Source organism: Eucalyptus grandis, chromosome 11 (assembly GCF_016545825.1).
Source record: "Eucalyptus grandis isolate ANBG69807.140 chromosome 11, ASM1654582v1, whole genome shotgun sequence".
Classification (NCBI taxonomy): Eukaryota; Viridiplantae; Streptophyta; class Magnoliopsida; order Myrtales; family Myrtaceae; genus Eucalyptus; species Eucalyptus grandis.
The window spans coordinates 13,459,587-13,486,530 of NC_052622.1; the positions used below are offsets into that span (position 1 = coordinate 13,459,587).

Genomic DNA, 26,944 nt, shown 5'->3' on the forward strand with positions numbered 1-26,944 from the left:
AGTCATCCAGTTCACCAAATTGTTAAAAAATGCCTTCTTTACAAGTTTATGATGAACCTGAAAAACTGATTCACAGATGAGTGTACTTCATTCAAGTTTAAACCATTCAGTCAATGGAAAGAAATATTGACAATTATTTAAGGAAGGTGAAGAGAAGGAAGTAGTTAGCAAAGCTTAAACAAGTCGGTTGTTTGATTGTAGCTAATTTGCCGGTTTATTTTCTTGAAGGAATAGTCATAGGCTTGAAGCAGCCGCTTGTGGAATCTCCTCATGTCCAAGCTCACATTCTGTCTGTCGAGATAGATCTCCTTAGTGTATTGCCATCCCTTCCTAATCACACCCTTTGGATTCGTAAGGACTGGATCATCTTTATCGTATTCATTATACAGTGAGCTCTCCCTAGGCGAAATCTTGTAGCCAATATACTTGAGACCAAGCTCTCTAGCAGGTTTACCAAAGCATGTCTCAGCTGGTGAATCCGTCCCTAAAGGAATGACTTGGATGAGCACAGAACCAGGCTTCAGGAAAAGGAAGTGGGTCAAAGCAGCCCCGTGTACACCAACCATAACCTCGCTCTTATTAAGCAAGCCATACATCTTCGCCAGTTCAGTCGTTCGCTTAGGCCGCGAAACTCCTACTCTGAACCCCATATCCTCTGCCATTTTAACCAAGCAGTCTTTGTTAACTAACGCCCTGGACCCACTGCGCGATAATATCACTAGCTTCGGTTTCTTCACCTGGTGTTTCTGGTTGTCTTTATTAATTTTCATTGATTGCCCCAAAGTTGGCACTGAAGCCCATTGATTCAGTTTCAGCTGTACCCTTGCTCCTTGTCTGGTATTGAACCTTTTATCCGCGGCTGGTAAGCACGGTCAAGGAAGTGTCTGAAATCGAGGATGCTCTTATTCCCCTTCATCAGTGAAGGATCCACAGTAAGGTCATCATGGATTTTCACACCAACAATGGCCTCTGGTAAGCAATGGGTTCTTTTATCTCCAGCAAAGTCGATGAGCGGATAGTTCCAGAGGCGAGAAAGGATGATCTCATACTTCATAATCCACCAATTGTACAAACTTCATCACTTTTAAGAATTCCTGTGGGATCGGCTGTCCCCATTAGATAGTAAGAATCTGGAATAGGAATCCTTCCTCCTTTCAAACTCTTCTTTTCATCATTCATCAGGATGGACAGACGATTTTGTAGGTGTGTTTCGTCCAGAGGAATCCCAGATAAGATCATTCCGGCCGCAGTGAAACCATCCTTCTCACCATGATTCACCAATACTGTTCATACGGTAAAAAAACAAAAGGAAAACACGAGGGAAAATGTTTACACATCAAATAGCAATTGAAGGAAATATGCACCCAAGGAAGTAAAAGCAGCAAAGATGAATAGAGATGCATTTTTTTACTTATGCATATTTCGAATCAAGAAAATAAAAGAAGCACATCCAAGTATAGAAAAAAAATTGGAGAAAAATCTCTTTTTGGACTGTTTTAAGAATAGACAATATTTCAACAGTCCAAATGTTCAGAAGAATACTACCTCTTAGAGCTGCTCGTTTACTAGAGAAGACACTATTTGCATCTCCCAGAGCTTTCTCCACCATGTCCAAAAGAAATTCATTAGGGACCCCACCATAGCTTAAAAGTGCAATCAAAATCTTTGAAAGATATGCAAGCTTTGGTTTACTACTGCATCAATGAGGACCGAGGTCTAATCAGTTCTTCCAAAAAGGTAAAATTTGATAGCAGAAAAAGCTCCAAACAAAAAGCAATTGGATTTAGTAATTCACAAGAAAAACATGTCCCATGTTCAAATTAAACTGCTGAAAGAACAAGAAAGCTGCTAACTTTTCAGTCTGTTAATGTAAGGGTCTTTTAATCAGCTAACTCCAAAGGAAAATCTTAACACAATGATCAACAAATCAATAGCATAGCCAGGCAACAAACCCACAAATAACACCGTGATCACAAAAGATTAGGGTCGAGGTACCATAAGAACCTCAAGAGAATTAATTAAAACAATGATAGCCTGCTGGCAAAATATGTTGGTCGTACCTTGTTTGTACTATTTCGAGTGCATCAACGGTCCTGATATCTAAAAGCTTCGGGTCCTTTTCAACCTTGATCATCGACGGTCAAATATGAATTGTATGAGGAGGGAGCTACATTAAAATTCGGCCAAAACAATTAGAATGGAAATATATCGCAATATGGAGAATTATTGCAGCTGAAAAACTAATAACTAGACTCACACTCAATAATACAATGTAGATTTTCCTAAGCAACCAAAACACTACAACATCAATGATCTAACCAAGTTTTTGCATATAAAATGACCGGCTTGACAAACCGCATTCCTTTTATCCTTTTATGCTTCCTCTTGTGAGCATGATGGATAGGAGAAATTCCCACCGAACACATGAGACTTCTATTGCACTCTCATACCGATACATTATCACTAAAGGCAGCAGAAATGAAGTTGGAGAGAATTTCTTTCATGTCAACCACCAAACCGACTTTCATTTGGGCTCGTGAAACCAGCCTAACCAGTCTGGAGTATAATTAAATAGCATGAAAACAAAGTGTAATCTATCCGCAACTGGAGTAACCAAATATCATAGGACCTGAATGAGCTAGATTAGAACCCCATGTGCAAAAAAAAAATTTGAAACCAATCTTTTAAAAAGCCGACCCTGTTCAAACAGGATAAATGACTTAATGGTCAACCATAATTGGTTGTTGCCTAATTAATACATCACCAATAAACATCACCACAGCTAATCAAGAATTTATGAAGCAATATCATCCACTTTGTCAAGCAAGGCTCTAGCCTAAAATAAAGGACATGTTACATTAAAAGTTTGGGATGAATCCTTTAGCAAGAAATTTTTTTAACCTTTTCTTTAAATGAACCCAAAGAATGTATTAGCAAGGTAGATCTTAAGTCATGAAATGATATTCGGAAAAAAAAATTAATTTTTGTACTACATTATAGCATCTTTCTTATTGACATTAGGCACTTGCTTTCCCATATCGAATTTTGTGACACCGCATGCAAAAGTTCTTTTTCCCATATGGTACCTAGCAACCGTGGAGAGAGATGAAATAAGAATGGACTGCTAAGTTCGGTGTAAAGGTGTACATAGGAAAGACAATGTTCAAAGAAAAGCAAAGATGTATAGAAGACTACACATTTTCACCTTTTTCCCCGGCTCTCTTAAAAGTAATGTTATAAGCATAAGACTAGGCTCTGGAAGTCTCCGACTGTGCTAATGTAGAGTCGACACTGCTTTTCTAAAAACTTGGCCCTTTTACTAAAAGAATATACCTCCTTTCTCGTTTTGTTTAGAGAAAGGAACAAAAAGGGTCAAAGAACATGACCTAATTTCATCTTTTTCCTTGAGGGAATGCCTGAGAGAATGACCAGCCTTACTTGAGGTGCTTTTGGAGTCGCCACATTGGGTGCCCGCCCGGCAACTCCGGTGCTTTTGAGAACACTAGTGACACCTAAACAGAACGATTGATCTCACTTCAACTCATAAACGAGACCAAGCACTTAGTGGCTTAATGTGGCAGAAGATGCTTGAAGGCCTAGATTATTTTCTCTTTGCAAATTGAACCCAATGCATCCATCAACCCCCAAATAACTCAAGGTTGCAATATTAATGACTTAAGTGGCAATGGTTGAATCAAAACTAAGTCAACACATCATTACATTTAAGTGGTTATTTATTATTTTCCCTTAACATCAATATGCGCACTTCATATTTATACATGGAACTCACATTACAAAAAAGAGTGTATGAAGAAACCAAGATACCTCTTTGAATCATAGATAACAGGAACACAAAGGCGAGTTCTCTATTATGTGCAAGAACTTCTTCAATTTCAAATCTGACTGCAACAAAGTAGCGAAAAACAAAAACAACATGGCAAAATGAGGAACTATTAGATAATTCTTCATTTACAGGAAGATATCAACTAGCACACTTTGAATAAGCAAGTTCCAAGCATAAGATATATGTAACAAAACAAATATGACAGTTATAAAAAGACCATTAAAAGGAGCAGCAATTGAGGACCCACCTTATAAAATTCCATTAGTTCATCAGCTCAAAGTTCTTCACCTAATATCGAACAGAAACTAAGGCGCGATCAGCCAACACATCAATCGCAGTTGGTAGAGAAAACAAAACAAATATATAAATGAAAGCAATCTCATGAATTCAGAAGTGGCATCGACATGTTAAGCATACTTAATTTGGAATGATTCACTTTGCAAAATAGTAATTAGAAATAACATGCTAATGCATTGGAAACTACAAAATTTCCTTTTTAGTTACTTAGTAAGTCTCCTTAGAGCACTCGTTAACAAAAGGGCACTTGTTAAGCATACTTATTTAATATGATTCACTTTCCAAAGAAAAAATTACAAATACCACAAGAACAATCTGTGCATCCAATTGAAAACCATAAAAATTTCTTAATCAACTACTTAAGAATTGCCCCTAGAGAACAGTTAACAAAATCCTTACAAATACATAGATCTTCTCCACGATCGGACTCACGGCACATGCATGAACAGAAAAATACAATCTTTATCATGAAACTACCTGCTTCAAGGGACGAAACTTATATTGAAGGCGGCAAAGCCCGAGACCAAAGGAAAAGGAACATGAGCTGCACTTCTTGTAACATTTTATCATACTTTGCTCTAAGAAACATTTAGCCGTAGCGGATATGTAGCAGATATATAACTCGTACATATTAAGAAGAAACATTTAGCTGTAGCAAATATATAACTCATACATATTAAGCTAAACCAAATGTGCAATTCTTTGTCATGTCTTTCGTCTATGCTTTATCTAGTAGATGAGCACTTCTGATAGCGAAACATAATTCTACGAATTTTTGGGATCAAAATAGAGTATCTCGGATATATATAGTAATACCATCCTCTGGGACAAGCTCAGAGGATGACAAAACTTGAACTGGTCAAAGCTTGTCTAGCTAGCTGCAACTCCTCGAAAACATGTAATAGATGCCGAGGCAAAGTGTGGGGTAGAAAGAAGCTTCAAGAGAGAATCCTTCAGGCATTTAAATATATAGAGAGAAAAAAAGGAAAGAATAGGTGAGCACAAGCTTCCAGCCCGGATAACACTCTATCATGACAAGATCCATTATGCCAACAATCTGAAATCTTCCATTTAAGTTCTAACTGGGCCTTAGCTTCAAGCGAGGATAGTAGGACATGTGCAGAATTCTTCATTTTAGATTCTAGTTTAGGCAATTAGTTCAAACACACACCTCATAGCTGAAGGGGCCTTCTAGCGTATCCAAGTCATGAGTCCCAATTGCAACCAAGTGTTCTTCACCTAAAATATCGAGAGAATCCGAGCATGTCGATCCAAGCAGAACATTTTGAGGATCTAGCATAAGCACAAGCATCTGATGTACTAAGTGGAGGGATTGGGGAGCTGGGCATCTATTACATGCAAGTAAAATATCAAATTGAATATAGATCTCGAGAATGAAAAATAGTTCAAGCAACATATCTATCATCACCACTTCACCAAATTATTCAAAACAACTCAGCAGAGTCCTCTCTTCACATCCAGGCATTTCTCACAAATTATTCAAAGATCGAACCACACAGCATCTCGATAGCCATTACGAGCAACATGGTCCGCCAAAGACTTTAACCCATCCGAAGACAGACACTAGCATCTTAAACCCCCGAACCAAAACTCACCCACGACTCGCGAAACAGCTCCAAACCCATCCGAAACACACAACATCTAACCGAATGCCGAATCGCCTTCGCAGTCACTGTTCGCCAACTTCAATTTTGTAGATGACTTCCTCGTCCTCATCGAGTCTCCTCTTCCAGTGCTTCTCCTTTCGATGATCGCCTCCCGTCCGTCGTCAAGCCAGCACAAACAAAGAAGCACAACCCCTCGGCCTTTGAAAAAAAAAAAAAATCCCCCAAAAAAAACCCAGGTCTCATTTGCTCCCGGTGGTTCGCCGATCGGAAAGAGGGAGGGCGAGAGAGAGAGAGAGAGAGGAGGTCGCGGTCCTCTCGCCGGTCCCGTGCGGTGGTTCGTCGATTGCTCGAGGTCCTCTCGCCGGTCCCGTGCGGTGGTTCGCCGGTCGGAAGAGGGAGGGCACGAGAGACCGGGAGGTCACGTCCCTGTTCCGTCGGAGAGAGAAAGAGAGAGGGAGGGAAGAGTGAGAAAGGCGAGAGAGAGGAGAAAGAGAGAAAACCCAGCAAATTCGAGTGAGCGGGAGCCAAAAAAATTTGAGCTGACCGTCCTTTCTTCTGCGGTGCACCCGACCCGACCCGACCAAAAATCAGCGCCTTCCTTCTTCAGCGGGTCCCGCTCGGGGACACGTGGCGGCATTTCATTGGTTAGTGCGCACCAGGCCAGGGGATGACGTGGCGCACACTAACCACTGAATATTTTCTCGCCGATGGAATTGCAAAAGATGGAACATTGTCGGTAGGTGGTTACCAAATGGTCAATTACATATATAGAGTTTGCGGTTCTGTCTCTTTTTAGTATTTTTCGCCCTAATTGATGAACTTGAGAGGAAAAATGACACGAAAGATTTTTGAACTTTGACATAATATGTAATTTGTCTTTGGACTTCTAATTAGAGTACATGAGTCAAAAAGATATAGAGCCAAATTTGAAACTTCATGGAAATTCAAAATGTAATCCCCAAATGTTATTTCAGCATTCAGTTCGTTTTGCTCCCCCTCCCCTCCTTCACTCAAGGAAAGTCTTAGGTATTACGTAAGACTAGGGGCAATTAGTAGATGAGTTTGAATAATTTCTAATCCTTAGATTGTGTCGCATTTGTTGCTCAAGTCTATCCATAACTCAAAAAGAGATCATGTTGAAATTCGCCGAATTAAACTGAATTGGGCTTTTTAACTGCATAGCCTTATCCAAGCTCACTCAAATCAGTCTTCAAGTGATGTGGCTCAAGCAAGCTTGGTCACCTCTAGAGTTAGAGGTGTTAACGGTTTGGGTTTGGTTTTTTTGAAAACCAAACCGAATTGAATCATTAATAAAAACTTCCGAACCAAACTGAATGAGACCCAACCGAATACGAATCGAACCGAATTTCGGTTTAGTTCGGTTCGGTTTGGTTTTTCGATTTATGGTTTTCAACTTTAGTTTTCCGTTTTGCATTTATTTTGTTTTTTTTTTTCTGTTGTATTTTCAAGAAATAAGCTCTTATCGATTTGTTAACTCGGTTCGATTCGGTTAACCGACAAAAACCGAACCCATAAAAAAAATTTCAATTTTTAATGAGAACTCAACCGAATGAAAATCGAACCAAAAAAACCAAATTTTTCGGTTCGATTTGGTTTGATTTTCAGTTCGATTTTTAACACCCCTACCTTGTCATGTCATGATAAAATCAATTGAAAAAGAGAATAGGAGCTCGGTACGGAGTTTAACCGGAAGGTGTACGGCATTGACCTTGTATTGATCAATTTTTATTTTTTTTTAACTAACGCAAATGTATGTTTCCATGTGAAAGATAGAGACGCGCCACCTGCGACGACAATATTCTGATCATTTCTCAGTACCAAATCCCCGAAGCCGACCTCACCTCCGGAGGACCTTTTGACTTCGTGCTGCTTCGATGGCCATTTTTCCTAATATTTTAAGGTCCGTCCGCGAGGATTTGTTAAGGAACGTGTGATCAGGACTTCGAGGTGGAATCGTGACGGAATTCCCGGCAATTTTCAGACTTTTCCGTACGACAGCCCTACCTCACCTTTCATGGAGGGCGACCGTACGCATATGCAGACAAGAACCGCAACTAAACAGACGATGATAAGCTATGTGATAAGCTTGTTGACTTTTTTCGGGTTTTTTAAAATCCCTTTGGTCAAACGAATATTTCACAAGAAAAAAAACGTTTTCCGCATCAAATTATCTTGCGCAGAATAAACAGATCCTGAATGTGGTTCTTCCGGGAACTTGGGGTTAAATGCATTTATGGTTCCCAACTTTTTGAACGTTCAATTCTAGTGCTTCAATCGTTTTCTTTCTCACATCTATGGAAAAAGTTGTGGGAGGTGGGTGCCTCCTGTGGTTCACGCTGAGCGCTGGCAGTTTCACGGTCACGAAAAAAAAAAAAAGTTTACGAATGAAAAAGTAATCAACTTGTAAAGTTTAGAGACTACGGATGCTTTGATCGTTAATGCGGTTGTTCATGTTGCGAAGGAGTTGGGGATAATGGATTTATCGATTTGTCAAGATTTAATCATCGGTAGTGGTCCAGATTGGATGTATGTAGCTATGCCTATATTTTCCAATTTTTTTTATTATTAGAAGGAATAATTAAAATAAAAACGATACTTCTTTCCTATATAGAATCCAAGCACATGGGCTGACGTGTCATCTTTATTTCTTTTTGTCAAGTCATTTTCGAGTTTTATTTTGCATGTTCCGCCCAAATATAGAATTATATATTTTGCGAAGATAATTTAAGTTGGTGAACGTGAAAAAATGTTGTATATTAAATTTGGTACTAGGTGAAGATTTACGTTGGTCACATCATCGAAATTTATGGTGGGTCTGCCGATGTATATTTATCTGTCATTCGAGCAATTCTTATACCAATTGTCATAAAGAAAATGTTGATTAACATAAAAATAAAATTTCCCTTTTACTATATTGTGTGTGCGTAAGAATTGTCTGATGATTATGTATCGCCCAAAACATCCTGGTGATTAGGGAGGTGATTAGCTTGTTTTTAAGGAGAATTCCGCGTGTAGAATGGAGGTTAACTCTTTTGAGTGACGGTTGTGCTGTGTGACCTCTAACGTGAGTCGTCATGAGCCTAATCAAACGATGTTTGTTTTCGAGTTCTGTTCGTGAATCATAGGAAAACATGACTGAGCGATCTATGTCGCTGCATTGAGATGTTGTTTTCTAATAATGTTGAAGCAGATTGAGTCTTAAGTCTTTCATGCAATGTTTGTATTATGCAATAACTCGCGTGATATCGCAACCTTTGATCAAGTGATATTAGTCGATGCTTGTTCAACAATCGTAAGCTTTCTTGCCTTTCTTTCCAATAGCCTAAATTTTTGAGAAAATGATCTGTCCCATATGGTACTAGAGCACGGATCAAAGAGTCCAGATTCGACTTACACGCGAGAGAAAGCGTTAAGAAGTATGTTGCAAATACAACGGTTGGCACGTAATGTCAGGATTTGAACGTTTGATCCGTCCTCTGATTCCATGTCTAACAGTGCATACGGCGAAGAAAAACATGGTGATGGTGGTCTGATCTGACTAGTCATATCTGAAAAATAAAGTGATTTGCTAATAACCTTTACCCTTGCATATTTTATGCTCGTGCGGGCATATATATTGGCCTTTCTGGCTTCCATTCTCAACCAAGTTAAAGCAGGATCCCAGCGGAATCAACACCTGAGAGAGAGAAAGAGAGAGAGAGGATGGAGGGAGGGAACAGTGGGCTTGAAGAGACGCCAACATGGGCGGTCTCCATCTTTTGCCTCTTCTTCTTCGTCGTCTCCTTCGTTATCGATTCTGGTCTTCACCACTTAACTGAGGTACTTTGTTCAACTGCAGTAGGAGATCAGTAAACTTAGAGATTGTTCTGTGCTAATTTACAGCATATTTAAGTTTACATATTATGTACTGTCTCCCCTTTGTTGATAACTTCATGTTCTGATGTTATTGAATTGGCTGATTGTCTTAGTTTCTCAAGAAGAGGAGGAGAAAGTCTCTCAATAAAGCTCTGGCAAAAATTAAAACAGGTCAGTCGAAAATGAATCTAACAGTAACAGTAGCCTTTTTCCACAAAACAGAGTTTTACATGCAACGACGTTGTTGTAGGACTATGTACTTTGGTTTTTTTGACATTTAAAAGAGATGGTTTGCATTTGTTCGCCGTGTACATTCAGTAAATCATCTCAAAGCACCACTTCTTACAAATTTGTTAGCATCCATGCGTAATTTATAGGACGAACAACTAATTATAACGTTCGATGTGGATGTGCAGAAATGATGAAAATGGGGTTCATATCGCTGCTTCTGACAATTTCGGAGATACCTATCTCGCAAATATGTGTGACGGAGGCCGTGGCAAGCTCGTTTCTTCCATGCAAGGATGCAGTGGAGTTTGCGGAACCAGCTGTTTCTTCTGCAACTCAATTGTCAGCAGCATCAGGCTTGAAGCCAGACTCCAACACCTCACTTGAAACTGCAGATGACGGATCGTTTTGCACGGCAAAGGTGGAGAAAATAGGATAAATCTCTAGAAACTAGTCATCCATTTGGGTTGTCATCATCCTTGGAGAATACCGCGCGTAGTTTATTGAGAATTGTCTATAAGCCTTAGTGCAGTTTCTTGGGACTCATGTAGCCATGTTAAAAAGACCTCATCTAGTCTCTCATGAATAATTTAACGTTTTTCATCTTACAAGATTCAAGCACCTTCTAATGCCAGTAATTTTTGGCTGAATAATTTGTGAACTTCATATAACATATGCTTTAATGCATGAGCAACCTGAATACTGATGCTCAGAAGCATTGCCAGCCCTAGATTTCTTTGGAGATAAACCATCTTTTTCTTTTTGTACTGATTGCATGCTCTTCCTTTGGGTTGACAAATTTTCAGGGTTTGGTTCCCCTAATTTCGAGGGATGGGGTGATGCAGCTCAACATCTTCATCTCGGTGTTGGCCGTTTTTCATGTTTCTTACTGCCTCGTTACCATGTACCTGGGAATTGCCAAGGTAATAAACGTCCTGGCAAATGATTAGAAGATCATTGCAGTGCATCTTAAATTATGAACTTGTGTCCTCACATTCATGGACTCCAATAATGTGGAGCTCAAGCACGATCCAAACTAGCCACCATCTTGATCAATCATTTACTAGCGACAGAGCCGAACGGTTTCGATGGAGTGATCGATGTGTTTGGTTTTGTCAACAGATGGCAAAATGGAAGGCGTGGGAAGAAGAGACTCGAACCCTTGAGCATCAGATTGTTCATGGTAAGCTTCGACCTCCTCTACTGGTCCTTGTCTTCCCGATCTCACCCCATAGATAGAGTTGCAATTTTAAGATGCAGATATTCATGTTCTGATCAAATGTGATTGTTTTGAGAAATTTGTTGCTCTTCCAGTAACGAAACTGGAGCTGAGCTGGGAAGCAATGATTCCCATAAATGATTTTTGATATACTCTCGGCATTACTATATTTGCTTGCAGATCCAAGGAGATTTCAGTTTACGGATCAAACGTCATTTGGGCAGCAGCATCTGAAATTCTGGAGTCGCCATTCTCTTTTACTTTGGCCAGTGAGTTCGCCGTAATCATGAGCTAGGAATTGAGTACCTCGTTAACAACTTGTGCATGCACTTCAGACCTGTCAATAATTGAAATTAGCAATTTCATTCACATGTCATGATACCTATATAAGTTGCAGAGACAGCCATCACTCTTGTTGAATGGATTATTCTATAGAACATGTTGCAAAGGCTGCCATCGCCCCATAGATACATGAACTGAACTTGCATTCTTACTATTTTTTACAGCAGGCATACAGAACAATGTATACCCTAGGAATTACACATTAAAGATTATGATCATGTTGCCCAACAGAGCCAAACTCAGTCTGGCCATTGATTTATGGTATCGTCATCAAGTCTGGTTTCGGATTCCTGACCAAAATTATTCTTTATTATCATTGTTCAAGGTCTGTTTTATCCGACAATTCAGAGGGTCCATATCAAAAGCTGATTACTTCACTCTCCGTCATGGATTCATCATGGTAAGAGGATGTCTTCTTCTACCTTATTGGCAACTCTGGGTTGGAGATCTACTCATGGACGTAGCAATGATTTCTGGACTTGAAGAGTTCGTCGATGAAGCACTACTGCACAAAAGTCCTTTTACTTCATAGTTCAAGAGAAATGAAAAAATGAAATAGGTAGTTGTGAGTCATCACCTCTATATTCAATGACTAACTGTATTCTTTGTTTTTACTTGCTCCTAGGCTAATATCTCTGGAGGTAGCGATTTCAACTTTCAGAAGTTCGTTAACAGAGCTTTTGATGAAGATTTCAAGAAAGTGGTTGAAACCAGGTGAAATATTCCCCCCAAGTATATGTCCGGCTTCAGACTAGATTCTGCATCTTGACTGACAAAATGAACGAGATTTTTTATCCTTTTACTGAAAAGGTGAAGTAATAATGACCATTCTTGCAGATTTTGGATTTGGATCTTCTCCATATTCTTCATATTTTTCGGTGCGCACGGTAAGACAATACCTTGCGATATGCACAAAGCTTATGAATGTTCAAGTAAAATGGTATTCAATTCATAGAACTCTACTCTAAGCCAGAAGCAAAGCTATCCATTTGCTTGACACTTTCAACCTGATTTGAGTGCAGAGTTCTACAACTACTACTGGCTTCCTTTCATCCCTCTCGTGGTATTACCTGTGGTTTGTCATGTTGCTTTGTCTGTGACGAGCTGATCTGATCGAGAGAACCCTTTTCCTGTTGCTTAGGCCTCATTCATCTTTTGCAGATTGTTCTAGCTGTCAATACAAAGCTCCAAGTGATAATAACACAAATGTGCGTGCAGAGTTGCTCTGCAAATTCTGTGACTCGAGGCACCTGTCTTGTGAAGCCCAATGACGACTTGTTCTGGTTCAGACAACCTAAATGGCTCCTCCATGTCATCCAGTTCGTCATGATCCAGGTTTGTATTGCTATGGTCTCATCACTTCAACAAAAAAATATAATGAACAAAGCAAGCAATTTAACTCCCATGTAAAGTATAACGGGCTAAAAGAATGAGTGCCTCCATGAGTCTAGCTGCTGACATCAATGGACAACAACTAGAAACAAATAAGACAACTTCAGGTATTACATTTTCTCTTCTTTGATTTGGTTGCAGAACTCCTTTCAGCTGGCATTCTTTGCATGGACATGGGTAAGTCTCTTCGAGCAAGGTCAATTGAAACGTTTGTTTGTTTCGATTGTTAGCTGATCCTGTTTGCAATAACAGTATGAGTTTGGCCTTAGATCTTGCTTCAACCAAGAAACACAAGACATTGCCATAAGGATTTCTATCGGTGTGGCAGTGCAGATCCTGTGTGGTTATGTGACAATCCCCCTTTATGCGCTTCTCTCGCAGGTACAATTTCACAAATCCTAGAGTCTCATTCATGTCACTTATGGTTCATTCTAGGATCCAGCTTGGAGAAATGGCGAGATTGGTTTTGGTAGAGTAGAGATATGCTCTGCAAGGTGCTTGCATAATCGTTTGTGATGTTGTGTCTAAGCAGATGGGCTCTGGGATGACAAAGGCTGTGTTTTCAGACCGCGTAGTGGAAGGTCTCAGGAAATGGCACAAGGATGCGAGACACAGGCTTTCAAAGAGCAGATCGATTTCAAGCATAACCTCTTCGAGACCATCTTCATCCGACACTTCAATTTCGGATAGGTACCTGCAAAACCAGGCCGATGAACTTACCTCAGAAACCGCCACAAGCCCTCCTTCTAGCCCGGCCAATGTGACTGAAGACGCACTGCAATATCGTCGCATCTCTAGTGCGTCAATGTTCAACTCATCGACACATGAAATTACCGAGGAAGAAAGTCCAGTGATCATAAGCAAGAGGGTTGTTTACGATGGGGAGATCTCCTTTGCCAGCAGCTGGAAAGACTCGGGACGCTTAAAGCAGACTGGAGATTGTACTCTGATAACCGAAGGAGACGTCTCTGATCGGTCCACTGGATTCGATCGCTGATGTCAAAGTTGGATGTGGATTCTGTACCTTCTGTACATGGTATTGCAGCAACTCTTAATGTACTGAGAAGTGATCTCCTTAAAGTACTGAGAAGTGATCTCTTTTTCAAGGATCCTCCATTCCGTCATGTCCTTCAGATTGGGCCGGTGTAATAGTCTTGAACATTGTCTCTCTTCACAAAGACTTCTGTGCTACGGATTCTTAATTGGAACCATTCTGAAACGAATCGATAGAATTGTGGAGAGATTAGTATTGAAATTAGAGTTGGTCGAGTTACCGCAATGGGAGACGAGATGCGACTAGGGGAGAGCGGTTCGAGAGTGGATAAACTATTGGTCCTAACCTCGGACTTATCTTTCAAGTATATGTTATTGAATAAAGAACTTGATACCTATCTTCTAGCATCATTTTTATAATAACAGTGAATCTAAATTGAAATTTCCATCGATGTTCACTCTAACCTTGAATATTCACGAAGGTTATTCATGAAAATCGTGTAGCCATTTGTTATTTATGACTAATAAAGAAATATTTTTATTTTAATATATTGATTCTACACAACATGAAAAACATAATACTTTAAAAATGAAAAATATATTGCACGTATAAGCTTAACTAGTGGCATTTGAGCACTCATTAATAAAATCCTATTTATAAAGAGGAATCTTGTGAGTCTTTACATTGTAAAGAAAATCGAACAAAATACTAATGGAGAGAATATTTGTAAGGATGTATCAATCTATGTCTTCACATGAAGATCTAGTTAGAGTTCTTGATATTCCGTTGTCCATATTTTCATATTGATTCATATGCATATTTCGAAACTTGAACGGCAAAATTAATATAGGAGTAAATGTGTTATACTATATCAATTTAAGATTTTTTGGGAGGTGAAATTGTTTTGCAATAGATATATCATGACACCAATTTGAGAATTTTAACAGCATTACTCCTCGTTTCACTTTACATCACGTTCGTATTTTTTTTCATCCACTCCACAAAGAATCATCAAGAACGGAGTGAAGAGGACTCCCAGAGCGCACAAGCATTTCCGCAGCCTCCCTCCTTCGGCGGAGCATCCCCCGCAGCGACGGCGGAGCGTAAAGGGTGATGTCATTGTCTTCTTGCTCCGTCGCTGAATCCGGGAGAGGAGAGAGATGGCACTGCCGGTGGTGAAGTTAGGAACCCTCGCCGTGAAAACCTTCAGCAAACCCATCGCCAATCGCATCAAGAAACAAGCCACCCATCACCCCAAGTTCAGACAGTTCATCATCAATCTTGCCCAGGTTTTCTTTTTGATCTCTCTCTCGTTTTCGTCGATAAAGATGCCTTCTTTATGCAATCGTCTCACATGGGTCGAATCATTTTTTGTTGTTCTTAGTCTCTGATCATTAATTTCTGCGAGCGTGGTATTGGGTTTTGGACCTTTGGTCCTGTCTGTGTTCTGTTTGTGACTTTTGAGCAAGTTGGACTGCCAGCGGTAGATGATTGGGAAACCCCTGTTGTTTCCGATTAGGCAAATCACAGGTTCACCACACAAATTCAAAGGCGCATTTACGGTCGCGCAACCGATGTTGCCATACGGCCTCTGAATGAAGAGAAGGCTGTCCAGGCTGCTGCTGATCTTGCTGGTGAACTGTTTGTGTTCTCGGTATGTACTAATACTTTACCATTTCCTATTCCTTCTCCAGATGTGCTGGCAATTGAATTTTGTGGTGATTGATGCTTGCGCGCAAACTTATAGTGAGAGAGGATATGAATGGAACAAAATCGGGAAACCTTTTTTTGACTCTGAGATAGGAATAATAATATTTGGGTGGTGGCCTGTTTAGTCATGTTGCAGCCTCAAAATCATTTGAGATTACATGATATGGTTACTTTTTGTTCTCAAGAAGGTATGGAACATGTATTTGATTAGGAGTGTATTGGATAACTTAGGGAAATTGTTGTTCAGGTTAGTCTTTTATGCTTTTCTTGGCATTTGAGAGATTTTCACGGTTAATATTTTCGTCCCTTAATTTGGGTTACAACAAAGTGCTTCTCATTTTCCTTAAAACAGAAGTACTTGTGAAAAAGGGTTTGCTGATGTCAACTGTATTTGTTGTCCCTCTTGAACGTTAAGAAAATGTGGCAGAGACACATTTTACTGGTCATTCTACCTGTTGGATAAGTCCAATGAATATTTGTAGCTGTTATGAGCTCTCTCTGTGATTTACTTGAATGTTCATCCTTTGCACGATAGCTTGTCAAAATGAAAGGTTGCAGTCATACAGGGTGTGCTTTACATAATTTTCAGTGAGGACTTCCGTTTTCCTCCTTTTGGAAAGTTGCTCCTACAGGGGATATATCTATCCAGTTAAATGCTAAATTGATGACTGTGCTAGCTGCAAGCATATTCAAGATACTGATTTTCTCACTGTTATGACCTCCCATTTTTTGGGTCATTCTCGCATTCTTAAATGATTCTTGCACTTCCTCAGGTGGCTGGAGCAGCTCTTATATTCGAAGTCCAAAGAAGTTCTAGATCAGAGGCAAGAAAAGAGGAGTTGCGCAGACAGGAACTAGAGGTATCCAGCAATATGAGTTTTCCTGCTTGCTTCCCTTTTCCTTTCTCTCTCTGGGTTGTTGTAGAAGTTTCTGTGAGGCTTGCCTATCAATTTGTTTTAAGCTTCATATGCATTGAAATTACATTGTATTTGGCTAATTGGCTATGTTGCAACATTTGTCAATTTACCTTTCATCAAATAAAGGTACTTGGTGTTTTATATTAGTGTCAATTGAGCAGCTGAAGGAGCATGCATGGATATAATGTCAGAAACTTTCTTATGATCTGTTATTGTCCTGAGTGACTACTATTAACTCCCGAATTTTCTTCCATAATCAACTTTGCGGCACTATTAATTTCACATGGTAGTGGCTAAAGCAAATTTCTTCAGGAATGACAGAAATGTTTGTTCTGGTCTGACAAAGTTGCTTGCTACATCATATATATAGACAGCTCCGTGCTCTTTCTCCTTATTAATCCATTGTGTACCATGGCGTAGGCAATGAAAAGGAGAGATGAAGAATTAGCTAGAGAAGTTGAGCTACTTAGACAGAGAGTTGAAGAACTGGATCGACTTGCCAATGGACGTGGACTTACTGGTATAATGCAAACACGCACAACCCACAACCGTAAATGAGAGTACAGGACCATCTTGATCTCTGTACTTATAGATCACACTATAACTGACCAATTTTGTGAACTCAAATATAGAACGGCTATCAGTTGGCTGGAGCCTTGATTTTTTTCACTAATTGGGTCAAGCAGATTAAACTACATTGTACCCAAATACAGAATCTGTGAAGCATGATTTGAATAATTTACTTGTTTCCTTTGGCTAATATTTTTCCTTATGTTTCTGTCTGTTACTGTTCATACGCCTTTTAGATGTTCGCCTGGGTGGTCGTTCTGATGATTAATGATGTCGGATTACAAATTGTGTGTCATTCTTTTTACACGTGTTCTTTCTTCAGAAGGCTTCCGTGGGGATTCCTGAAAAGGGTTGGTTAGTCGTCACTAAATCGTGGTAAATTCATGTTGATTGTATATGTGCGCACGTGCTTGCCTTTGTGTGTATGAACAACAGAAATCTTAAGGTCAGTTGTATTGTAAATTGTTTGAATTGCTAGATGGCAAGTGTTTTGACATGTAAAGATGAAGATGATAACTTGTAATTTCGACATTTCTCTTATTCTATATTTGTGATGAACAAGAAAAAAAACTTTAGCAGTATAAATAGGACAAGGGCTTCTTGTCGTACGGAATTCCATGGTTGGTGTTCCTCATCATCTTCTTCTGTTCAGCAATAATGGTCATCTAACGTTGACAGCTGAAAGTTGAAGGATCAATGGAGCAGATTTTGGAGCTCTTGATCAAAACAATCCATATAAGTGGACTCAAGCTTTTTGTCCAGTAAAATTTCTCTAATCTTAGCATGGTTCTCTCTCACTTCGTTCCCGTATGCATCTCCTTCATCCATCATTGTATTCACAGCCTTACACACAGATTCCTTAGTCAGGCGCCCATCTTCTTCGCCTTTCTCTACTTCGACTCCGACCTTCAAGTTGTTGCCCATCATCCTCGCATTGAATATCTGATCGCCCACTTGTGGCAATAGCACTAGCTGACACTTATTGACAAGTGCTTCAATGGTCGAGCTGGTTCCGCAATGCGTAATGAAGCAACCAATGGCTGGGTGCTGAAGTATCAACTGTTGTTGGACCCAACCGCCGTGGACTATACCCCGTCCTTGAACCCTTTCTTCGAATCCCTCGGGCAAGGCTTCCTCAATTGATGATGTTCCGAAAGGTGGCTTGAGTGCTGCTAGGAAAGGCAATCCCGTAAGTTCTAAACCCAGCAGTAGTTCTTGGAATTGATCCTTCTGCATTGTGCATTCACTTCCGAATGCACAGTAAATCACTGAGCCATCCTTGAAATCTCCTAGCCACTCAACCCATTTCTCATCTAGACCAGATGTCGATGGCTCAGGTATGACCGGTCCAGAAAGCAAAACAGGCTTCCCAAACTGGCTTTTCAGGTACTCAATGTAGGGCTGCTCAATTTCTCGGCATGATCTAAAGCTCAGTATGTCGGACTCAACATATCCAGCGAACATACGATCTGAGAACCCGATATTGCTGCCGTAAGTCTTGTACCTTATTGCGATCAGGGCTCTCGCCTCGTGGAGGTGGAGCTTGATTGATGAATTTGGGTAGCCAGCTGGGGGGACCATGTAGTCGGCCTCCGTTAACTTGTGAGCACTGAGGTGCCTCACCGGAGATAGGGTGTAGCTGACAGTTACGGGGCTGATGATGCAATAATGGACTGACTTGATCCCCAGGTCACGTGCGATGGCGGGCAGCCAGTGAGTGAAGTCATGGAAGACACAATGAGGCTTCAGGGTCTGAAGGAGTTGGCGAACCGTGGGCTCGGTGTGGTCCATGGCGGTCATGATGAGCGGGTGGAGCGGGTAGGGCACGTCGGAGGTGGTCTCTGCATCAGGAGGGAGTCCCTCCACGTGAGGGATGGTGATCGGAACGAATGTGATGAGGTCGGGATGGCGGTTGAAGTGCTCCAGCTTGGCTTGGGTCCTGGGAGGGACAGGAAGGAGATCTTGTGGCCTTTCTTGGCTAGCTTGTTGGCAAGGTGAAGGAATGGAGTTAGGTGGCCCATTGCCAACCAGGGGTACATTGCAATGTGCAGTCTTGATTCACCCATGATGATCCTGGCCAATCCAATAGAGAATTAAAAGACCTCGTAATCATGCATGACCTTCAGATATTGCCACGGCACGTCTCAAGCAAAACTTTGCAAGGATGTTGCATTTGAGGATTTGCTTGGAAAAGAAAAGCAAACATGAACCACGACGGTGGCAGATGACTTTATCATAAAGCTCTCCTGTAACACGGTCATGACCTCTTTGATCCCAAAAAGAAACAACAGATCACGAGCTATTTTTAGGATTGTGCAACTTGAAGCCTCAACTGATCACATGATGTCATTTTACCTTTAAAGACAACTATATATAGAAAGATGGTAAGCATTTTTATAACATTATCTAAAAGCGTATGTAGGGTGAGATGTTTTGCTAATCAATTATGGAAACTACGGCAAGGAATTAAACGTAAGAGAGAAATGTAATAGAACAGGAACAGGATGACGTTGTGAGATTATCACATCGCAGTGTGACACAAAATTGCAGGAAACTATCAAGGAAAGAAGAAGGAAAAGCAAGAAGAGTACCCGTCGGACAGAAATGTCAAAATGCACAGCGATTCTGTAGGACAAGGGAGGAAGATCAAGAGACTATTAAAGGGTGAAGGAGGGACAGAAAGAACTGAATCTGTTATGTTGGCTATATTTTCTCCAAAATTCGTGGAAGCAGCATAGGTGCAGTCTGTCATCTGTTCTTTGCAGTTGCTCCAACCCCTACATAAATGCTTTCCGTACATTCATGTAGTCGGTCGTTGTATCAACGGATATGTCACTTAAAGCTGGTGAACTGCACATTTTGAGGTGCCTTAACTGAACGCGCTCCATGAATGAACCCTCGAAGGCTTCGGCCTCTTCCACCCGACTCTGCAGGTTTCCTGGAATCAATCTCCTCCTCTTCATCTAACCATTTTTCAGAGTCATCATTTGATTCTAATTTGAAGCTCCTGTCACAGTTTGACCTCTATCACAGCAGATTTACGTTTAGCCCGGTTGGGAAGAAGCCAATAGAGAAATTCTCATGGCTGGGTTCAAATTTACATGCTAAAGCATTTTAATGCACTGTGGTCAATTTTCTGGCATTCTGTCAGCATAAAAGGCAACTACTGTTATTGGACAAGCTTCGTGGGAGCAAAGCCAGAATGAACTGACCATCAACCGGCTGAAAATATGTCAAATGAAAGCTTTCGAAGCTCAGCAGAATATTTTTATTGCCCAATATTACAAAGCCACTTTCTTCCATTATTGATAATTTCTTGGCCATATCAAATCCACACTGACGTAGGAAATAAATTCCATGACCAAGTGTATACTTTCCCATGAGGAGGGTCGTTGACCCAAGTACAAGAAACCAGAGAAATAATCAGGATGCAAACTACATGATGTGTGTGGCACGAAAGACAGCAGAAACCTCAGCTACACAATCTACATTTTCTTCCGAGAATTTATTGGATACAAAATAAATAGCAACCAATGCATCGAATTTTTTCTGGCCAACTACATATCGGCGGTGTCCAGCAAGCTCTAGTGTTGAACTGAAGACCATGAATTTGCTTCAACCCAATTAAAAGCTATAGGGCTCAGAAAAGCATCAGGAATGCCGAAGGAATTGACAAAAGCGAGCGTGTGCGGTCTCAACTCACTGCAGAGTTTAGCCACTTCCTTCTGTACAGCAGCGGCATTTTCAGTCGATAAGTAGCCATACGGCAAGAATGATGCATCCTCTTCCATGCAGGTCAAGGCATACATGGATCTCAGCAGAGCCAGCATGTCCTGCAGATAAATACAAAGATTTGCATATTCAGTACAGCCCAAAGCACAGTGCACAAAAGCGCACGCGATAAAGCACTCCAAGGCTTATAAGTCTCGTATATTTAGCACTACAGGACAGCTTGTCATGTCATCTAATTCATAGATAAAGGGGACGAAAGCAAAAAAAAAAAAAATCGTGTAAACAAGAACATGTTTAATGTGCATTATAACTTTGGCTACAACGATGGGCTTTAGACATTTGCAGTGATTTTTTTACTGTAGCTTCCTGAAGGCTTCACCAATTAAGTACCATAAGATTAGACACAGATATTAACGTCCAACATTTCTTACTTAGTGTTTTGGCACTTTTCGCATTTATTATGACTGCGAAACCAGATGCAAGAGAGAAGCAGATCTACTTTCCAATCATTTCCATATTTTTTTCCATTTAAATCATAGATAGCCTACTGTGTTATTTTAGTTACACTAAATCCTATCAAACTGGCCAATAATAAACTGCTCATTCCTCCAAGTGAATGTTATGTCAGTATTGGGGAGAATAAATGCAGAATTACCCTCAATGAACCAGCTGGTGAATTTTCTTCAACTTCTCGAAATTTTGCAGTACACATCGATCTGAAAAAGCTCGACCCAAGTCTTCTGCAAGCTGGTAACTCTGGGATGGTCAAAGAAAACAATTTAAGAGAGAGAGAGAGAGAGAGTTGGGGGGGGTTATTTCTTCATTTCGACATAACATGTACTCACCGAAAGCAATGCATGCTCTTTCCTTTCTCCTCGTGCTTGACGTTGCAATATCTCCTCAGCAAAACGATTCAATAAATCTCTCTCCTTCACATGGAAGGCATCAACCTGGAACTCACGACTTCTAAGCACAGTGCTGGGGAGCTGCTGCGGTAGCACGGGGCATGGTCCATTCATGTGTTCCAATCCCAACCCTTTAAATGGCTTATTTCTCTTTCGAGCCGCTAGATATTCAGCAAAGAGCGTCTTGCTTATCTGAATTTACAATAGCACACATTCGACTGAGAAAACCTTATAAGAGCACAGATAATTAGTAGGAAGTATCACCTATTGCATCGCAAGTAAATTATACAGAAGCAAACTACCAACTAAAATGAGTAGTTCATGCTGATAAGACAGTTATAGCATGAGATGGAACAAGGTGTTACAAGCATGTAACCCATAAAAGGAAAAGGGAACAAACAAAATATGAGGGCTCCATGTCTTAACCGGTTCAATGGAGGCCTTTTCAAGTACATATGACAAGATTTAGAACGATCTTTTTGTTCATTTTCCCACTTTTTGCAGGGTGACAGATGTTTGCACCCATCTGTGGTTACGGCTCTGCAATTTTCCGTTTTAGAGAATCAAAGATAAAAATAAACAAACGAAAAACTAGTCGAAATGTTAACTTTTGCAGCCTAATGATGATAAAAATGAAAAAAAGCTGCTTATACATATATTTTACGTCCTTGGATGGCAATTCATTGTCTATTGCACTTTTCACTACTTCAGACAAAAATAGAGACCTAAGAAAAGTAGGAAACAAGAAGAAAAAGTGACCATCCAAAGAAAACTGCAGAAAAAAAGAGAAGAGAGGAAGAGTGCTGACCATCCCAAACATGCTCATATTTACAGAAATTACAACTAGAGGGCCGTTCAGAATAGAAGTTGCAAAGTCATGTCACTAATTTTTAACCTAACTACCACATAAACAGTGATCAGTTAAAAAGCACTCAAATCTATTCTGAATTAAACACTAACAGATCCTAAACATGATTTTATATCCATTTCCCTTGGTCTCACTATCAGAAAGAAAATGAACAACAAATCAAACAGGCGAATTCACCTCGTGTACTACAGTACTTCAAAATAATTAACTTGTTTTTCCCTTTTGCAGTAGGAATTTAAAGGTGACAACCTGTTGCATCAAAACATTGTTGTCCCCTTCAAATGTGGACTGCACATCTTTTTCACCTTTCAAATGGCCAACACGATTTTCAGTCTTGAGGCCTTGTCCTCCACAAGCTTCACGACATTCCTGAAGAGTCCGCATGTTATGCCAGGTAAATGAAGCCTTAAACGCGCTAGAGAGGATGTGAATGGTTTTGTTCAATTCAGGTGTCCGCTTCACGTAAATCATCTTCAAGTGGTCAAAGGAGAAACTCATTGCATATCTACAATGGAATGGAATAATGCTCAGAACCACATAAATATATGCCAAATTGTCAAACTAGCGACTCAGAATTATGAACTTTACCGTTAGGCGTTATATATTTTTAGGCTGATCATATAATAGCTAATGAAATAATGCACACCAATAAAGTTAGCGATTCAAACAATCACTCATTAACTGATAAATTTGATTCAAACAAGCACTCATTAACTGATAAATTTGGCTTGACATTTCTCGCGTGCTTGTTGAATGGCAACAAGTATAGGGAACCCACAACGCTAAAATATTACATTCCAGAAGGTTTGAACTTAAGGGTAAAAAAGGCTTAGCAACGGGGCAATCGACATATTGCAATTTTTTCTAATGCAAAGCTAATGAAAGGAGGTCATATCAATTTCTATGAATGATACAAGGTGCTGAAATAATTCATAATAAATTGAAATCATGTGTCACGGTAATTAAATTAAACCAAAAGGCAAAGTCACTTCATGAGAGTGACAATTATACAATAAAGTCTGCTGCAACTTGTAAATACCGTCTTTTATAGAATATTAACAATATCCAACCAATGTAGAAAACACATCTCATGACATGATATCGAAACACAGACATCCAGCTATTAATGCAATTAAAGAGAGAAAATGACACCGAAAAGTGAAGTAAAAACTTTGACAAAATATGAAATCTGTTGCATCAATTTTTAATGGGGTGATCATTATGAAAAATCTCAAATTAGTATACCTAATCTAATATGAATTTTTACTGGTGCACTCGCTGGCCAATAGTCATCCATTTGGTTGCGTAAGAGATAATGACATCGAAAAGTGATGTTAAAACTTTGACCAAATATGAAATCTCAATAATGAATTTTTAATAGGGTGATCATTATGAAAAATCTCAAATTAGTATACCTAATTTAATATGAATTTCTACTGATGCACTCACCGGCCAACAGTCATCCATTTGGTTTTGATAAGAGAAAATGACACCGAGAAGTGGCGTAAATTTTTTGACCAAATATGAAATCTGACCCATCAATTTTTAATCGGATAATCATTATGAAAAATCTCAAATTAGTATGTCTAATCTTATATGAATTTCTACTAGTGCACTCATCCGCCAACAGTCATCCCGTCGCAATTAGTAAGAGAGAAACGTAATAGAATAGGAACAAGATGACGTTGTGAGATTATCACATCGCAATGCCACACGAAATTGCAGGAAACTATCCAGGAAAGAAGAAGGAAAAGAAAGAAGAATACCCGTTGGACAGAAATGTCAAAATCCACAGTGATTCTGTAGGACAAGAGAGGAAGATCACGAGACTATTAAAGGGAGAAGGAGGGACAGAAAGAACTGAATCTGTTATGTTGGCTATATTTTCTCCAAAATTCGTGGAAGCAGCATAGGTGCAGTCTGTCATCTGTTCTTTGCAGTTGCTCCAACCCCTACATAAATGCTTTCGGTACATTCATGTAGTCAGTCGTCGTATCAACCGATATATCACTTAAAGCTTGTGAACTGCACATTTTGAGGTGCCTGCGCTCCATGAATGAATCCTCGAAGGCTTCGGCCTCTTCTACCCGACTCTGCAGGTTTTCTGGAATCAATCTCCTCCTCTTCATGTAACCATTTTTCATAGTCATCATTTGATTCTAATTTGAAGCTCCTGTCACAGTTTGACCTCTATCACAGCAGATTTACGTTTAGCTCGGTTGGGAAGAAGCCAATAGAGAAATTCTCATGGCTGGGTTCAAATTCACATGCTAAAGCATTTTAATGCACTGTGGTCAATTTTCTGGCATTCTGTCAGCATAAAAGGCAACTACTGTTATTGGACAAGCTTCGTGGGAGCAAAGCCAGAATGAACTGACCATCAACCGGCTGAAAATATGTCAAATGAAAGCTTTCGAAGCTCAGCAGAATATTTTTATTGCCCAATATTACAAAGCCACTTTCTTCCATTATTGATAATTTCTTGGCCATATCAAATCCATACTAACATAGGAAACAAATTCCATGACCAAGTGTATACTTTGCCATGAGGAGGGTCGTTGACCCAAGTACAAGAAACCAGAGAAATAATCAGGATGCAAACTTCATGATGTGTGTGGCTGGAAAGACAGCAGAAACCTCAGCTACACAATCTACATTTTCTTCCAAGAATTTACTGGATACAAAATAAATAGCAACCAATGCATCGAATATTTTCTGGCCAACTAGGTATCGGCAGTGTCCAGCAAGCTCTAGTGTTGAACTGAAAACCATGAATTTGCTTCAACCCAATTAAAAGCTATAGGGCTCAGAAAAGCATCAGGAATGCCGAAGGAATTGACCAAAGCGAGCGCATGCGGTCTCAACTCGCTGCAGAGTTTAGCCACTTCCTTCCGTACATCAGCGGCATTCTCGGTGGATAAGTAGCCATACCGCAAGAATGAAGCATCGTCTTCCATGCAGGTCAAGGCATACATGGATCTCAGCAGAGCCAGCATGTCCTGCGGATAAATACAAAGATTTGCATATTCAGTGCAGCCCAAAGCACAGTGCAGTGCACAAAAGCGCACGCGATAAAGCACTCCAAGGCTTATAAGTCTCGTATACGTAGCACTACAGGACAGCTTGTCATGTCATCTAATTCATAGATAAAGGGGACGAAAGCAAAAAAAAATAAAAATTGTGGAAACAAATATCCTTCAACTCAAGGTGCATATGATACCCTCTTTTTAATGGATACCTACCCGAAATCATGGCGTCATCGACAAATCAAGAACATGTTTATTGTGCATTATAATTTTGGCTACAACGATGGGCTTTAGACATTTGCAGTGATTTTTTTACTGTAGCTTCCTGAAGGCTTCACCAATTAAGTACCATAAGATTAGACACAAAGATATTAAAGTCTAACATTTCTTACTTAGTGTTTTGGCACTTTTCACATTTATTATGACTGCGAAACCAGATGCCAGAAGAGAAGCAGATCTACTTTCCAATCATTTCCATATTTTTTTCCATTTAAATCATAGATAGCCTTCTGTGTTATTTTAGTTACACTAAATCCTATCAAACTGGCCAATAATAAACTGCTCATTCCTCCAAGTGAATGTTATGTCAGTATTGGGGAGAATAAATGAAGCAGCTGGTGAATTTTCTTCAACTTCTACGAACTTTTGCAGTACACATCGTTCTGAAAAGTTCGACCCAAGTCTTCTGCAAGCTGGTAACTCTGGGATGGTGAAAAAACAATTTAAGAGAGTGAGAGAGAGTTGGGGGGGTGTTATTTCTTCATTTCGACATAACATGTGCTCACCGAAAGCAATGCATGCTCTTTCCTTTCTCCTCGTGCTTGACGTTGCAATATCTCCTCAGCAAAACGATTCAATAAATCTCTCTCCCTCACATGGAAGGCATCAACCTGGAACTGGCCACTTCTAAGCACAGTGCTGGGGAGCTGCTGCAGTAGCACGGGGCATGGTCCATTCATGTGTTCCAATCCCAACCCTTTAAATGGCTTATTTCTCTTTCGAGCCGCTAGATATTCAGCAAAGAGCGTCTTGCTTATCTGAATTTACAATAGCACACATTCGACTGAGAAAACCTTTTAAGAGCACAGATAATTAGTAGGAAGTATCACTGTTGCATCGCAAGTAAATTATACAGAAGCAAACTACCAACTAAGATGAGTAGTTCATGCTGATAAGACAGATATAGCATGAGATGGGACAAGGTGTTACAAGCATGTAACCCATAAAAGGAAAAGGGAACAACAAAAATATCAGGGCTCCATGTCTTAACCGGTTCAATGGAGGCCTTTTCAAGTAGATATAACAAGATTTAGAACGATCTTTTTGTTCATTTTCCCACTTTTTGCAGGGTGACAGATGTTTGCACCCATCTGTGGTTACGGCTCTGCAATTTTCC

The 26,944-nt window shown here is 40.0% G+C and overlaps 3 protein-coding genes, 1 long non-coding RNA gene, 1 other non-coding gene and 1 pseudogene across 8 annotated transcripts; 2 read left to right on the top strand and 4 right to left on the bottom strand.

Annotated features, from left to right (window-relative positions):
* Positions 1-114: 114 nt before the first annotated feature.
* Positions 115-1,291, bottom strand: LOC104442746. The gene is made up of 2 exons (XR_005547772.1): positions 1,269-1,291; positions 115-1,073 (listed from the first exon to the last, which is right to left on the bottom strand). It is a non-coding gene; the product is annotated as an alpha-1,3-arabinosyltransferase XAT3 (transcript).
* Positions 1,292-1,398: 107 nt separating this feature from the next.
* Positions 1,399-4,120, bottom strand: LOC104424964. Its single transcript, XR_005547423.1, has 4 exons — positions 4,092-4,120; positions 3,826-3,903; positions 2,061-2,167; positions 1,399-1,596 (listed from the first exon to the last, which is right to left on the bottom strand). It is a non-coding gene; the product is annotated as an uncharacterized LOC104424964 (long non-coding RNA).
* A 5,372-nt stretch (positions 4,121-9,492) lies between these two features.
* On the top strand, positions 9,493-13,823 carry LOC104424965 (MLO-like protein 2). Its single transcript, XM_010037518.2, has 14 exons — positions 9,493-9,609; positions 9,759-9,816; positions 10,062-10,294; positions 10,680-10,796; positions 10,996-11,056; positions 11,273-11,361; positions 11,760-11,834; positions 12,060-12,148; positions 12,272-12,321; positions 12,457-12,497; positions 12,596-12,769; positions 12,968-13,003; positions 13,079-13,207; positions 13,359-13,823. The coding sequence occupies exons 1-14, from the start codon at positions 9,493-9,495 to the stop codon at positions 13,821-13,823; spliced, it is 1,734 nt and encodes a 577-aa protein (XP_010035820.2).
* Positions 13,824-14,838: 1,015 nt separating this feature from the next.
* LOC104424966 (OPA3-like protein) lies at positions 14,839-17,496 on the top strand. 4 transcript variants are annotated; one of them, XM_039304048.1, is made up of 5 exons: positions 14,839-15,109; positions 15,340-15,474; positions 16,304-16,390; positions 16,868-16,967; positions 17,340-17,496. In XM_039304048.1, the coding sequence occupies exons 1-5, from the start codon at positions 14,981-14,983 to the stop codon at positions 17,360-17,362; spliced, it is 474 nt and encodes a 157-aa protein (XP_039159982.1). In that variant the 5' UTR covers positions 14,839-14,980; the 3' UTR covers positions 17,363-17,496. The 4 variants fall into 4 exon arrangements, with proteins under 4 accessions (XP_039159982.1, XP_039159983.1, XP_010035822.1 ...); XM_039304049.1 differs by having other exon boundaries at positions 17,343-17,496; XM_010037520.3 differs by lacking the exon at positions 16,868-16,967.
* Positions 17,497-17,525: 29 nt separating this feature from the next.
* Positions 17,526-24,303, bottom strand: LOC104424971 (cyanidin 3-O-galactoside 2''-O-xylosyltransferase FGGT1). Its single transcript, XM_039304047.1, is given in 3 exon segments — positions 17,526-18,966; positions 18,969-19,090; positions 24,289-24,303. Coding segments are annotated over 2 exon segments (1,371 nt in total). The 5' UTR covers positions 19,084-19,090; positions 24,289-24,303; the 3' UTR covers positions 17,526-17,710.
* Positions 20,249-23,006, bottom strand: LOC108957261 (annotated as a pseudogene).
* Positions 24,304-26,944: the final 2,641 nt, after the last annotated feature.